General features: G+C 39.0%; 1 protein-coding gene across 1 annotated transcript in view; it reads right to left on the bottom strand.

Moving 5' to 3' along the window:
• fsip1 (fibrous sheath interacting protein 1) overlaps positions 1-12070 on the bottom strand; it is a 46542-nt gene extending 34472 nt beyond the window's left edge. The window contains exons 1-7 of the mRNA XM_061743300.1: positions 11828-12070; positions 10769-10948; positions 10580-10661; positions 9214-9297; positions 8903-8985; positions 8580-8690; positions 5591-5742 (exon numbers count right to left, since the gene is read on the bottom strand). Coding sequence (XP_061599284.1) covers positions 5591-5742; positions 8580-8690; positions 8903-8985; positions 9214-9297; positions 10580-10661; positions 10769-10948; positions 11828-11950 — 815 coding nt within the window. The 5' untranslated portion in view covers positions 11951-12070. The remainder of the gene's footprint in view (positions 1-5590; positions 5743-8579; positions 8691-8902; positions 8986-9213; positions 9298-10579; positions 10662-10768; positions 10949-11827) is intronic.
• Positions 12071-13144: the final 1074 nt, after the last annotated feature.

Raw genomic sequence — 13144 nt, 5'->3', positions numbered from 1 at the left:
GACAAAGGGACATCATTGTTAATACAGCCCCAATAATAATCTTTAATAGATGGATGGAAATCATTTGCATGTAATGACTGCCTGCCGTCTGGAGACCATGGAGATCACCAAATTGGAGTTTACCTCCCTCCAGATGCTTTGTCAGGCCTTCAGCCATGTCTGCCTTCAGTTCTGTCTTCAGTAAACTAAAAGCATGCTCTGCTGTGTCAAGATCTTCCATTATTTTGGCATCCAAAAAGTCTTAAGTTGCTTTCTCCATCTGCACCACGGTTTTTCAGCATTTGGATGAACGTGAACAGAGAGTACAGCCCTTTCAACCTCTGAATTAATCTTTCTGTCACATCATCAATAAGCAACAGTGAGCCACTTCCACTGGGAGCTATACATGTCCATGATAGAACACTGCATCCACCATCTTTGACACATTGCATGTTATGCTTTGAATTACAAGCTGTTCCTTTCTATCTCCATATTATTCTTGTCCCATCATTCTGATACAAGTTTATCTTGATTTCATCGGTCTTAAATCAAAACTGAAAGGCTATACTCTGATCACGTCTTGATTGCTTTTTTGTTTCTTATTCCATATCCACTGTGGTGGTGTGTAAATGTTATTTTCCTCATACTTCTGGACAAAACTATTGAGGCCAAGGAAACACCTTGAACTTTTTAGGGGCACATTATCCTGCTGTAACAGCCCGCTGCCATCATCTTTGCCCTGCAGGAATGCATTTTGTCTGCAACATTGGTTAGGAAGGGAATGCATGGCAAAATGTCATCCACATGAATCCGGGAACCAAATGTTTCTTGGCAGAACTTTCCCCAGAGCATCACACTTTCTCCATTAGCTTGCCTTCTCTTAGTTTATCCTAGAGCCATCTCTTTCTTAGGTGAAGACAAACAAACATCTAACCTAATCTGATGCTCATGTGCCCATTCTAGGCCCTTTAGGCGTTGGACAGGGGTATTCCAGGATTTATAAAATGAGGCGTGGCGGAGGGTGAAACAAAGCCATTGGGTGGGAGTGGTGATTTTTGGGAGGATGCGTGTGGTGGTGGGGTGTGGTTTATGCTCAGCTGTAGGGGGGGGGGGGGGTTCAGGTGATTGCAGTGGCAGGGAGTTGACCATCTGTTTTAGTTCAGCTGATTAAGGTTTCTTCTATTTATACAGAGACAACTGGGACTGATGGGCTGGATGACTGGAATTAGCAATGTTCTCACCGGCACTGAAAAGAGTATAGTGGCTATAAACCTGTTTACAACTCTGTGCCCTGTGTTGCTGTAGAGCCCTTTAGTAGCTAGATCTTACAAAAATGGTTTCATTCTTTATAGGAATGATGAGATTATAGAGGAATTTATTTCAGAGGTCAGCAGGAATAAACTGACAGTCCAAGAAACCAATATGTAATGCACCGTGTGCGCTGGCTCAGCCGGCATTAATGTTTGAAGCACTTTGCTCTACAGTTGCTCCTTTGTGACATCAGATCATCTTAAGTGCTCATGACTTTAGCTGCTGTCCTTTATGACTTTGTTAATAACTTCACACCAGGACCAGCCCACAAAATCCCCTATTTTTAAGATGTTCTGACTGCACCGTGTCACCACCACAATTGGGTCAATTTTAAATTTAGGCTTCCCCACATATCCTACTTCAAGCTCAGTCCACTGAACTTTCATGTGCTTAAGTGTCTCTGGACAGGACACTGAATTCCAAATTGCATCTACTGCCCCACCCAGTCAGTGCTGGTCTTAAGACTGGATGAGAAGGGTTGTGTCAGGGAAGTCATCCAAGATAAAAAGCTGAACCTATGAAATAAATGTGGGGAATATGGGTTGAAATTCCCTACTAAAAGAAAAAGCCAAAAGGAGCTGCTTGAGAGCCTCTTTGGGGAGATGTTTTGGGTGTGTCCAACTGGGGGAAGGCCTTGGCAGGCCATAAACAAGTTAAACAGTTTATATTAATGGACTGGCCTCAGTCATATGGAACATATAGATGGACGGATGGATGGATGGATGGATGGGAGTTACTTGATAGATACCGCTGTAATAAAATAACGTGTTATTTACATCACCTGTCACTACTCTTAAGAACATAACTGGGCGCTGGATAGTTCAGTTAGTCGAGCGGGCACATCGTGTTCAGAGGCTGTCGCCCTCATGCAGGCCGTGACACAGTGACACGGCCGGTGACACTTTGCTGCATGCCTTCCCCTTCTTTCTACCCCAAGTTTCCTATCAAGCCACTTTCAAATAAAGGTCACTAAAGCCACAACAACAAAAAAAAAGATACGGTAACTGACTTGTTGACTTTGCGTGTCATGATTATGAACAGGTGCCATGGCTTTTATTTATGAATTCTAATACAGTATACACATGGTAACTTAAACTGAAGACCTATTTTTACGTTTACCATCTATCCATTGTTTATACTTGGTTTCATTCTATTTGGGTTCTCAGGGTTCTGCTGGAGCACATCCCAGGAGTCTGGACAACTTGCCAGTCAATTTCCACAGCTTTAAATATCGGACTAGATCAACATACATTTACAAAAATTCACTGACCACAGCATACTGGTCAAAGGGACAATTTCTACCTACATTTCTCCTGTTTGATGCACCACTTTCTGTAGCTAAATCATGGATACACATCAGTGACGAGCCTATGTGACTAACTGACCCCATCGTTTCACATCAAAGCTCCAGTGCATAGGGAAAATAACTGGAAATGCAATGCAAACAAAGAGGCAACTTCAGCCTATAGTGGAATTAAACTGTGACAGTGACTGACAACCGTAACGAATGTTATTGGTTTTCTCTGCAGCCGCACTTGCGAAAAAATCCACATGTAAAAAGACAACGTATGTATTTCTGGTCACACACAAAAACACTTACACGCCCATGTCACCAATGCCAGCGAACACATGACAGCATCCTCTCTGCTGGCTCCAAACTGTGGGTGGTGCAGGCATTACCACACAGTGGTGCAGCAGGACGGGTGTACTGTACATTAATGCATCGCTGCACCAGATGTTTTTAATGACAGAAGAGGCTTATTTCAGCTGAAGCGCCAAAAAGGCGGAGAAGAATACTGAAAGAGCAAGGCTGCTTTAAAGACAAAATCAACAGTGTCCAAGGAAAACTTGTTTGAACTTGATTCCAGTTCAATAAATTACAAAATAAAATGGTTTGATGTTAGTTATGCATGTACTTGACCATGAAAGATCTACAGTAGGTCTGAAATCCACATGCACAAAAGTGTACAAAAATGGATTGCTGTCCTTATATGATTCGCTGTAGATTATTGCTCTCACGTGTTGAAAATCTCCAAATGAAAGGGAAAGTAATGTTCCTTTTCTGGATGTTATGTTCTTGTACCTCTACTACGTCTGTAATTACTGACTCTCCTCTCCCGATGGATGCCAGGCCTTGTGGATGCTGTCCACCCTCACGGACTCAAGTGACAGACTTGTGCCGTCAGAAACCACAACTTAGCTGAGTTTACAAGACTGGAAATATTTCATATCAGAAGAGCACATCGTCAAGTTCTAAAATCGCAGATTTAAAACTTGGAGATATAAAAGAGTGTTGACTGGTAAAGGATGACTTGCTCTCTTTTAAATATAAAATGTAACATATCATTAATCTTGAGACAGCCAGAAAACAGAGTACGAAAGAATGAAATCTAGGTCACAATGAGTAGGGAAACACCATCTCAGTGGTATTAAAACTAAAATTAGTGCTTTACTGTTTATTAAAAGTTGTAACGAGCAGGAAAACAAGCAGATTCCTAAAGTGCTGGGCAAATGGTTCCAGTTAAGGGGCTCAAACTACTTCCAAGAAGAATGGTAACTGTAAAACAAAAGCATATTTCTTTTTATGACCCGCTTTAAGAATTTACTGCTTCTGACCTGAAATAGATGACTGGCTCTTAACTAGATTTACTATGGAGGGATTTTATTTCATTCTGTACCACAACGGCGGAAATGTTCACCAAACATTCAGTTTTATCAAAGACCAAAAAAAAAAAAAATCAAATATTATTTTTGTGGGTTTTTTTCTTTCTAATTTAGAAGTTGAGGAGAAACTACTACTGATTGTACAAAGACCTTCATATTTGCCATTTCAGTGATAATGGAGAGCAGATGATGGACGGATGATGGGGATTCCGGATGGTGGGGATTCAATAAACTCTTTGAAGCAAAAGAGATTATTAAAAGGAGAGAATGGAGAGAAATTGTATTACAGCAAGTAGCCAATTTAGCTGTCTCGTATCACATTTTTTGTACAATTGGCCAATTAACCACTTTCCTATTCAAAAAGTCTTGCACACGAAAGGACTGTCTTATTTTGAAGGGTCTATCAAAACACAAGAGTTATAGATACAAAGGAATGACAGAGAATTTTCCCATCACAAGTAGTTAATATTCAACCACCACCATGATCACAAAATTCCAAAAACAACATGTAAACAATAAAAAATTACTTTAGTCCATCTGCTTCAAATGCTAAATGAGCAAATTCCCTCTAAAAGGGAAATAATCCTGTCAGTAACAAATGTTCAGGACATTTTGGAATTTTTTTCCCTGCCAAAATAGTAGAATATGCCACCATGGCTTTATAAAAATAACCTCTAACAAAGGGCAAGCCAACGGCTTCTGAAATGGAAATAAGGTTCTGAGATAATAGCCTACACTGGGGAGGACCACAGCCTGTAAATGTTTTACCATCAAAAATATTCTTTAAGTTGGTTCTGTACTGGTGGATGTAGCAATTGTTAACAGATGAAATTAAAATAAAGAATGGTAGAGTCAGTAGGCGAGCCTGACTACAACTAGTCCAACCCTGCTAGCAGCATGCCAGGTCATGGCGTGTCCAAACGCTGCTACGCTAGTCCTCATTTCAGATGTCGTTTCAGTGGCAACCCTTGAAATGAGGATGTTTGTACACATTTAATGAGAATGAAAGTTGAATAATATTAACTAACATCATAGGTTAACGTAAGCTAAGTCAGACAAACTAAAATGGCTAAATGACTAAAAACTGTACGTGACATAAGGTGGGTGTGTTCTAGCTGGCTTCCTTAGCCTGTTTGTTTCACCATTTTCAACATGGTGTTCAAGGAAAGATTTCAAAAGAACTCTTCAGAAAACCTATGAGTGACATCATGGGGGGGTTGTCCAGTTCCTCTTATACAGTCTATGGGTATCTGCCAAATACTGTAAGTCACCAGTCTATCACAGAGCTACACAGAGACAAATGACACTACCATGAATGCTCACACTCGGTCAATTTAAAACAACCAATGGCCCTAATATCTAACTCTTTCAACAGTAGCAAAAAAGATAGAGCATTCTGATAAAACCCAGGAACATTAATAATAAGAAATAGGATTCAGGGAATTAATACAATATAAATGATCACAAAAATCATCGGTGCTGCACATGGTCAAAGCGAATGGCATTCATGACACAATACTTATTGCATCATTAATGCCATAAATGAATGATGCCTGGAGGAGTTACCAGCGCCCAGCGTAGCGCTATATAAACCCATCGCCTTAGCCATAAACAGTGCTAGTGGATACATACCTGAGAAATGTTTGTGTAAGAGCTTTGGAGTAAGTGATATTCTTCGGCAGGAAGGAGAAGGTGAATTTTGGAGTCAATTTCAATAAGCTTTTCCAGATCAGGGGGCTCTGGGGTGTAACCATGGCCTGTCAGTACTGACCCAGCCCTCATGGTGTCCTGGATGAAAAGCATAAGTAGAATTAGTCATAATCCAGGGGGAATAAGGCTGTTTTATTCCTTGGTAATCTAAACAAAGGAATGACAAACATGATCTAACCGTTGCTAATGTAGCAATATTGTGACAGTGATGCCTAAATCAGGAACTGCAGTTAGTGACTGTATCACTAACAATTTTCCTTTCCGGATGGGTCAAGTGGCAAAGTCTGACCGACTGCATCTTTCTTAAAGCGACTTGATTATCCCACTGATATTCCCACGCTGGTAGACAGTGGGTGGACGGTGAGCTCACAGCACAGTGGTGAGATAAGACCTTATAATAATACCATCAAGCCAAAGGAGGTTGTAGTGCAAAGAGCAAAAATGTAACATCTGGACACTGGGAAAGGGGATTTTTAAAGAAACTGATAAAAGAAACAAGCAAACAACGAGGTATGTTAACAAGCTGAAATATGGCACAAAACAGAAACTTTACTTAAGTGTAAATCTCATGGGTAATGGTTTATCGTAGTGGTCAGTGGTTTTAACTCATAATATATCCTGTATTTGTTATGCTGCAGATTATTTTATGGACCAAAGTGAACGTTCACCACCTTATTTAGCTTCGTATTTAATGCTCCAACTCCCTCTTATCACATGGACAAGTCTTGTGGTCTTCGTAACATTGCAAAAACAAGTTTGGATCACTGTAGGAAAATTACTCTGAACAGCCTCCCCTTGGTCCAAAATGCTCCAGCAATTTCCAGTTCATATTTACCCAGTCCTGGCTTCTTGTTAAAGTAAGGTTCATCAAGAAGGCCTAAGGTTCAGGATAGATTTTTTTCCCCCTCACACATAAAGCCATCAAGAGCATAGCATCTTCTTATCTTAAGGAACTTGTATGTTGTGACCCCAACAGAGCACTTTGCTCTTAAACTGCAGGTTTAATTGTAGTTCCTAAGGTTTCCAAAAGTCGAATGTGGAGACTGAGCCTGCAGTTATCTGGTATCTCTTCGGTGGGATCATCTCTGCGTGTGTTCGAGATGCAGACACCATCTTTACCTTTTAAAGTTTAGACTTAAAAGGTTCCTTTCAAAATAAAACTCATACCTCGGCATGGTATCAATGATGACATATATAGTACCTACCCTCTTATATTTATGTCATATGTCATTTTTATAGCAATTGTTCTCTCTTTGTGTCTTATAGTCAGATGGACTTTTAAGCTGCGTTATTTTCGCCTCATGATTGCTCAGAAAGGAAAATACAATGTGTTGGTTTTCTTAACAATGCTGTTTTTTAATATGAGCTGGAATTGTATGAACTTTGTGTGCTTTTTGTGTGAAGTGCCTTGACCTGTTGAATTGGTACTGTACAGTATAGTATAGGGAAAGTAATTTTTAATGTTAATTTTTTTGAATGATTGTTTTGCATGATTGTTATCGATTCAATAAAAATAAATTAAATGAACAACAATACCATATGCATCAATCAAATAAACAAGACAAGACACAACATGGAGGGTTAACTGAAATCTAAAGCTGCTACTTGAAAGACTTTAGACTGATCCAGATTAGTGCAAATTCTTTTTTGAATTCTCTGGAGGAAAGTATTTAGATAGACGTCAACAACTTAGCTGAGTGAGCTAAACTATCACAAGCAACTTGTATTTGAAAAGGTCCAAAGACATCCTGCCAAGAACTGAGTTAAGTCCTCAGAAGTGAAGACTCATAAATAATATCCTCACTCCATCATAGACATTCATAACAGCATGTCTCGCAATAACAGGAAGTCTTGCTCTAGCCAATTTTTCTAAAAAAATATATATATAAAAAAACCCAGAGCATCTGCACTCCTGACACGTTGGTATCTGCCATGATAATCATTGCAATATTATTGTGAAAGTTGAGGAAAACATAGTAAAAAGACATTTTAAAAATCCTGGCGAGCTGTTCTCCCAATGCAGAGCTCTCGTGGAAGTTTAATGGAACCGAACGTAAGGTAAGTATGCCCCCCCACCCCTTAAAACAGGCTTCATCCCATCTGAATTCAAACTTGCTGCAGAGTTGCCAAAGGGGTTATTAAGCCAAATTAAACGTGGAAATAAAAACATGTGAACCTAGGATGGCGTAGGTGGTTTCATGCTGAAATACTGGTGTTCTCCGAGTGGCAGGGTCTCAGATGAGGCTTCAAAGGCAAACAAAAAGGTGTCATTTTCCCAACCATAAGCTCCTTAGCACACCCTTACTGTGAATGCAGCTATAGGTTATTGTATAACAATATGACATTCTTTGCTTCTCAATATTACCGAAGCACAGCAGAGGGAATTGCTTTGAAAACACGATTATAAAATTGATCCATAAAATGCAGTATTCCAAGTGAAACACATGTGGCATTTGACATCTGGTTCTTAATCTGAAATGCTTTGAGGAGTCAGAACCTTCCACCCAGAGACGAGTTAGCTGCCAAGCACTCATGAAAACATAACTATCTCACCAATTCTACTTTATAGGCCGCTCTGAAAGACTGACTGAGGTATTTAGAAAGGGTTTTGATAACAACTTGATTCAAAAGACATAATCAAAAAAGCTTTTTAGACATAAACAGATTGTATTTAAAGGTTGGGACTAAACTCTGGAGACACTGCTATAGATCAAATTAATAACAAACTAATTGTTTCATTTGTATTGAATGTAAACTTTAAATGTTGGTAGCAGAAGCAGTAGATGTGATTATCTGCTGCAGAGATGCTCTCCCGTATGACCTGTACATATGAGACGTTAGTTTTAAGGGATAACAAAAAGGGAGACTGTTATTCTGCATCATATGTTGTTTGTTAAAGCTTCACATCAGCCTACCTTGCTGCCTGGGCCTCTGGTGCCGCTCTCTTCTTCTTCGTCTATTTCTCGAAGGAGCTCAGCCAGACGCACTTTCTGCGCATCGGTCAAAAGCACCTCGCCACTTACCAGCTGTGGTGTTACACAACAATAAAAGACAAAAAAGATTAAACATTTTAATCCAAATAAAGACTTTTAATCAGTTCAATTGTAGCCTACATTCTGGTAACTTTATTTTAACTTGAGAAACATACTTTCCTCATAGGAAAAACAAACAGCTAAGAGACGAGAGTCAAGTGATATAACTGCATACTGCATTTTGCCCAGCGTGAACTTTGGCATACCTCAAAGTTCTTTTGTGTATTCTTGCTTTGGAAAGATTCAAACCAGCTGCCTTTCAACTGATTATCACCAACTTCTTGATAGCCTGTTTCAAACAATTCAAACAATTTTCATTTTTTATGAAATCTTGTATGTCTGAGGGTAAATATTGAGAAATATAAATATATAATAAAGAAGAGATGCTGTTGCGAGGTGCTGTAGCGATGCAAAGGCAACAGCTGGTTGATTCCTTACTCAATGGTGCCATCAAGTGGACAACCTTGGAAGTACAACTTCAAGCATTTATTCTACGTTTGTAATTTAGAAAACTCACTGTCCTCCAACCACTGGTTGTCTCCAACATGCTCAAAGTCAGTAACTTCCGTTTCAAACACAGAAGAAAAGGGTTCCTCTTCTCCTGTCCGTTAAAGATAAAAGACAAATTTTATGTGTCTTACAGTGACAATAGTGTATTACAGTATATTTTCAACACTGTCTGATTTGTATATTATTGTCTATAGACGAATCCGGCGAAACCCGGAAGTCGAGCGGGCCGCCATTACTGCGGTGGCGGCTCCGCTCCTCCGCTCCAGCCCATAGACATATATACGTATGGATCTATTACTCCGCTCCCTGCCAGGCTCTCTTAATGTATTTGTATCATCGGAAAACTCCTGTCCCGTCACGTGCATTTGTTTTGATAGTGAATGAAGACGGGACGGACTGTCAAAACCACTTTTCTGTTTCACCAAGTGAACAGACGGAACGCAAAAAAAAGATGTTAAACTGCTGGAAAGGAACTGGAATTTACCTGGATACCTTAAACAAGGAAGCCAGGGAGCGGTATATGGAGAAAATAATGATTATTAACGGTTTGATCCATATGAAATCACTACTAGTGGAGCTCCGATGAGGATTTACTGCCGCAGTTCTGCACAACCCACGTCTTACTACCTTGTTTAGTGTTTGGCAGCTGCTTTGGTAGATGTTTGACTCGCCATGTGTTTCAATAAATTAGTATAATAGTACAACATACAGTACATCTTTTTTATTACTCTTACTTCTCTTTTCTTTTTTTTTATGCTGAAGAGGCTCCGAGACATGAGCAATATTTTTGTTTTCCTCGTGAGATTATTTTTTTCTTCTGCAGCTACAAATAGAGTTAATATTTTTTCCTCAACAAACTAGTTTTATCTGCAGATTGGGGTTATGTATGTATGTATTCTGTATCATCCGGAGCTGAGATAGTTCTGCCCTTCAATTAGAGACCTGTAATTGCGTTTTTTTTCGTCATCGGACGCCAGGCGATCAATAAAATATTCTTGGATACCTAAAATTAAACAAAACATACACAGGTAATATTTAATTGTGCAGACATGCCTCGTAAGGAGAGGAGGTGGAGAGAGCTATATTACAGTGTTTAATCATACACTCCCTTATCTCCCTATTCCTCTATTCTTTCCTGCTTATCGCTCAAACAAATCATTATTTATAAATTAACATCAGCATTAATTTAAGATACCTTCATTATTTATGGAAGGCCACTGTCTAACATCATCAATCCAGCTATAATGATGCTGTAGAGCGTCAGGTTACAATAACAGCGCTGCGGTGGCAGATTGACACCTGCCACCGCAGCGATGGCGCCGCCGCAAGATGGCGGCGCACACAAACCGGTCGCCGGATTCGTCTATACATACCTGTGTGGGCCTCCAAACCCAGAAATAAATTTGTGTTCAAAGCTTCATTAGCACATTCACGATGTCCATCAGGTTTATTCAGCTACAGAAAAATACACAGTAATATCATGGCCATAGTGATAAACATTATTGTATATTTTCAACAAGAACTGATAAAGTGATCAAATTGTATGCTAAGGTCATGCCTACCAGAAAATCTCGCCAGAGTTGTGCTTGAAGCTCTTTTCCTTGACGCCGGATTCCTTTTTCTTTGCAGGCTTCTACATACAGTCTTTCGTCGAGCTTTCTCATTTCCTCGAAGGCTTTCTGTAGCTTAAAATTCTCACTCTCATACTCAGTAACCTCCGTGATATTCTGATCTGAAAGGGTCTACAGACAATTATTTTACTTCAGTTAGTGTGACATTATTCAGTATGAGTTTACAGTGCCAATAGATAAGATAAGATAAGATAATCCTTTATTTCTCCCTCAATGAGGAAACTCACTTGTTAGCAGCAGTACACTTAGCACACACGTGCAGGGAAGGGGGTCAAAAAGTTAAAAAAAAGTAAAAAATATATATAATTACAAAATATAGGCAGTATGTACATTGCAATGGAAATAAAGTTAGTGCGAAAGAAAAAAAATAGTGGAAAAAAGAAAAAGCAGGTAGAATGAGTGTGAGGTTGTTGAAGTAGTTTATTTGGTCGATCAGTTTCCATTGATAGATACTTTGGGAAGCATTTCATTTCCTTTTGTAGGAAGGAAATAATAAAATAAAAAAATAAGTAAGGAATAAACCGACCAAAAGGTGTAGGCTGAAGCCTTAATTTATTGTGCCTACCCTCTTCAACTTTGTATACTTCATAGTACTAAAAAAAAAAAAAAAAAAAAAAAAAAAAAAGTAAACACACATGGAAAACAAGAAGGAAGACAAATATAAATATGACAGGAAAAAAAACTAGTAAAAAAAACAAACAAACAGAAGACGGATCTCAGAAAAACAACTAACAGAGAAAGTAAATAATCAATGCTTAGAGGAAAACAGAAACAATCTCTAGAAGAGTGAAAACAAAAGGAAACCAAAGACCAATCATTACATTTTTTGGTGTATAGATATGGATAGTATTATTACAACAACAATGTATGTTTATATATAGTTATATATCACACCAATGTTCTGTATCTTTCGATTATATTGGATTTATACATCGATTTAAATGTATTTATTGAACTACTGTTATTAAGGTGTTAATACAGTTAAATTACCTGGTAAATATCAGCGTCGCTGGTCAAAACATCGAGCTCAAACGTCGATGATATTCGGCTACCTGGCTGCTCACTCGATGAGGGTCGCGATGTGTCATCTAATGGTCCTCTGGTAATTTCCATAGCGTGATGTTCTTATTTCGTAGTTGCAACAATAAAAAAATACTACAAAGTCGTAAAACTAACCGTTAAGAGTTTGTCTGTGTGTTTGTTTTGTTTGTTTTCCTTCCAAATGCTTGGTAACTACGAAAACAAACGCTCTTGAATGTTTGTTACTATGGACATGTGTTACTATGCACTTGCAGGGGGGCGGGGCGTGCTCTAGCCCCGCCCCCTTTGCTCGGATGCCCAAAGTGCCCTTCTGTCAAAAGCCTTTTTTTTTTTTTTCAAAGGCCTAAATAATATTTCCATCTTCAAGTGTGGACCTATCGTGCCATTCATTCACCAATATCATCTAATAATTACACAATGACACAAGGATAAAAGATGGTATATCCTTTAGGCGAAAATTGTGTAAAATTGTGTGTTGTTTATAGTTTAAAGAGCTGCAGTGACCTCGTTGTTGGTCAGAAAGATTCACATCTTAGCTTGAATGCTTAAAATGATACCAAAGACAATATTGTGAAACATTGACAGCTATCCTGTACATGAGTTTAAACCAGGATATGCACCAGCATCTAAAATGTAATTTTCTGAACTTCATGAGCTGATAACTATGATACAGCTGCCACTCAGGAAGGGTTATCATACCAAAATATCATCTACAGACATGGATATTTTCAAAAATTATAAGCAAGTTTTGTCACCTTGAGTGTTGCTGATATCTGGCCTGGCCCATGGACTATTAGTAGCCGCTCGCTGACAGAGAGAGGGATAGAAATGCTCGTCTCTCTATGTCTTTATGCCCACCGTTTTAGAGATCATGTGATTTAAATTAAGTTGCAATCCCACACTTTGGCTGCGTGTATGTGTGCACGTAGTACTGTGTGTGCGCGGCGCATGTTTTTGTGCATCAGATTTTTATTTTATTTATCAGGATATTTAATTGTGCAGACATGCCTGCAAGGAGAGGAGGGTGAGAGAGAGGGAAGAGGAGTGAAGTGAGGTGCTAAAGGCCGTGGATCCATCACTAGCTGGATAACAAAGAGACAGCAGGTAGCACATGTACCAGTTATTAATGGTGTATGTATATGTATGTTGTAATTTCTTTAGTTTTGATTAGTGGGTATCCAGACTTTATTATAGTTTTGTATTTTTCCATTAGGTTCAGTAGTAGTTTTAGTTTGTTATTATAGGCTACGAGGTATTTGTCGTGGG

This window comes from Cololabis saira, chromosome 16 (assembly GCF_033807715.1).
Source record: "Cololabis saira isolate AMF1-May2022 chromosome 16, fColSai1.1, whole genome shotgun sequence".
In the NCBI taxonomy this organism is placed as follows: Eukaryota; Metazoa; Chordata; class Actinopteri; order Beloniformes; family Belonidae; genus Cololabis; species Cololabis saira.
Note: the sequence above shows the minus strand (reverse complement) of the source record. Positions and strands in the feature narration are given on the sequence as shown.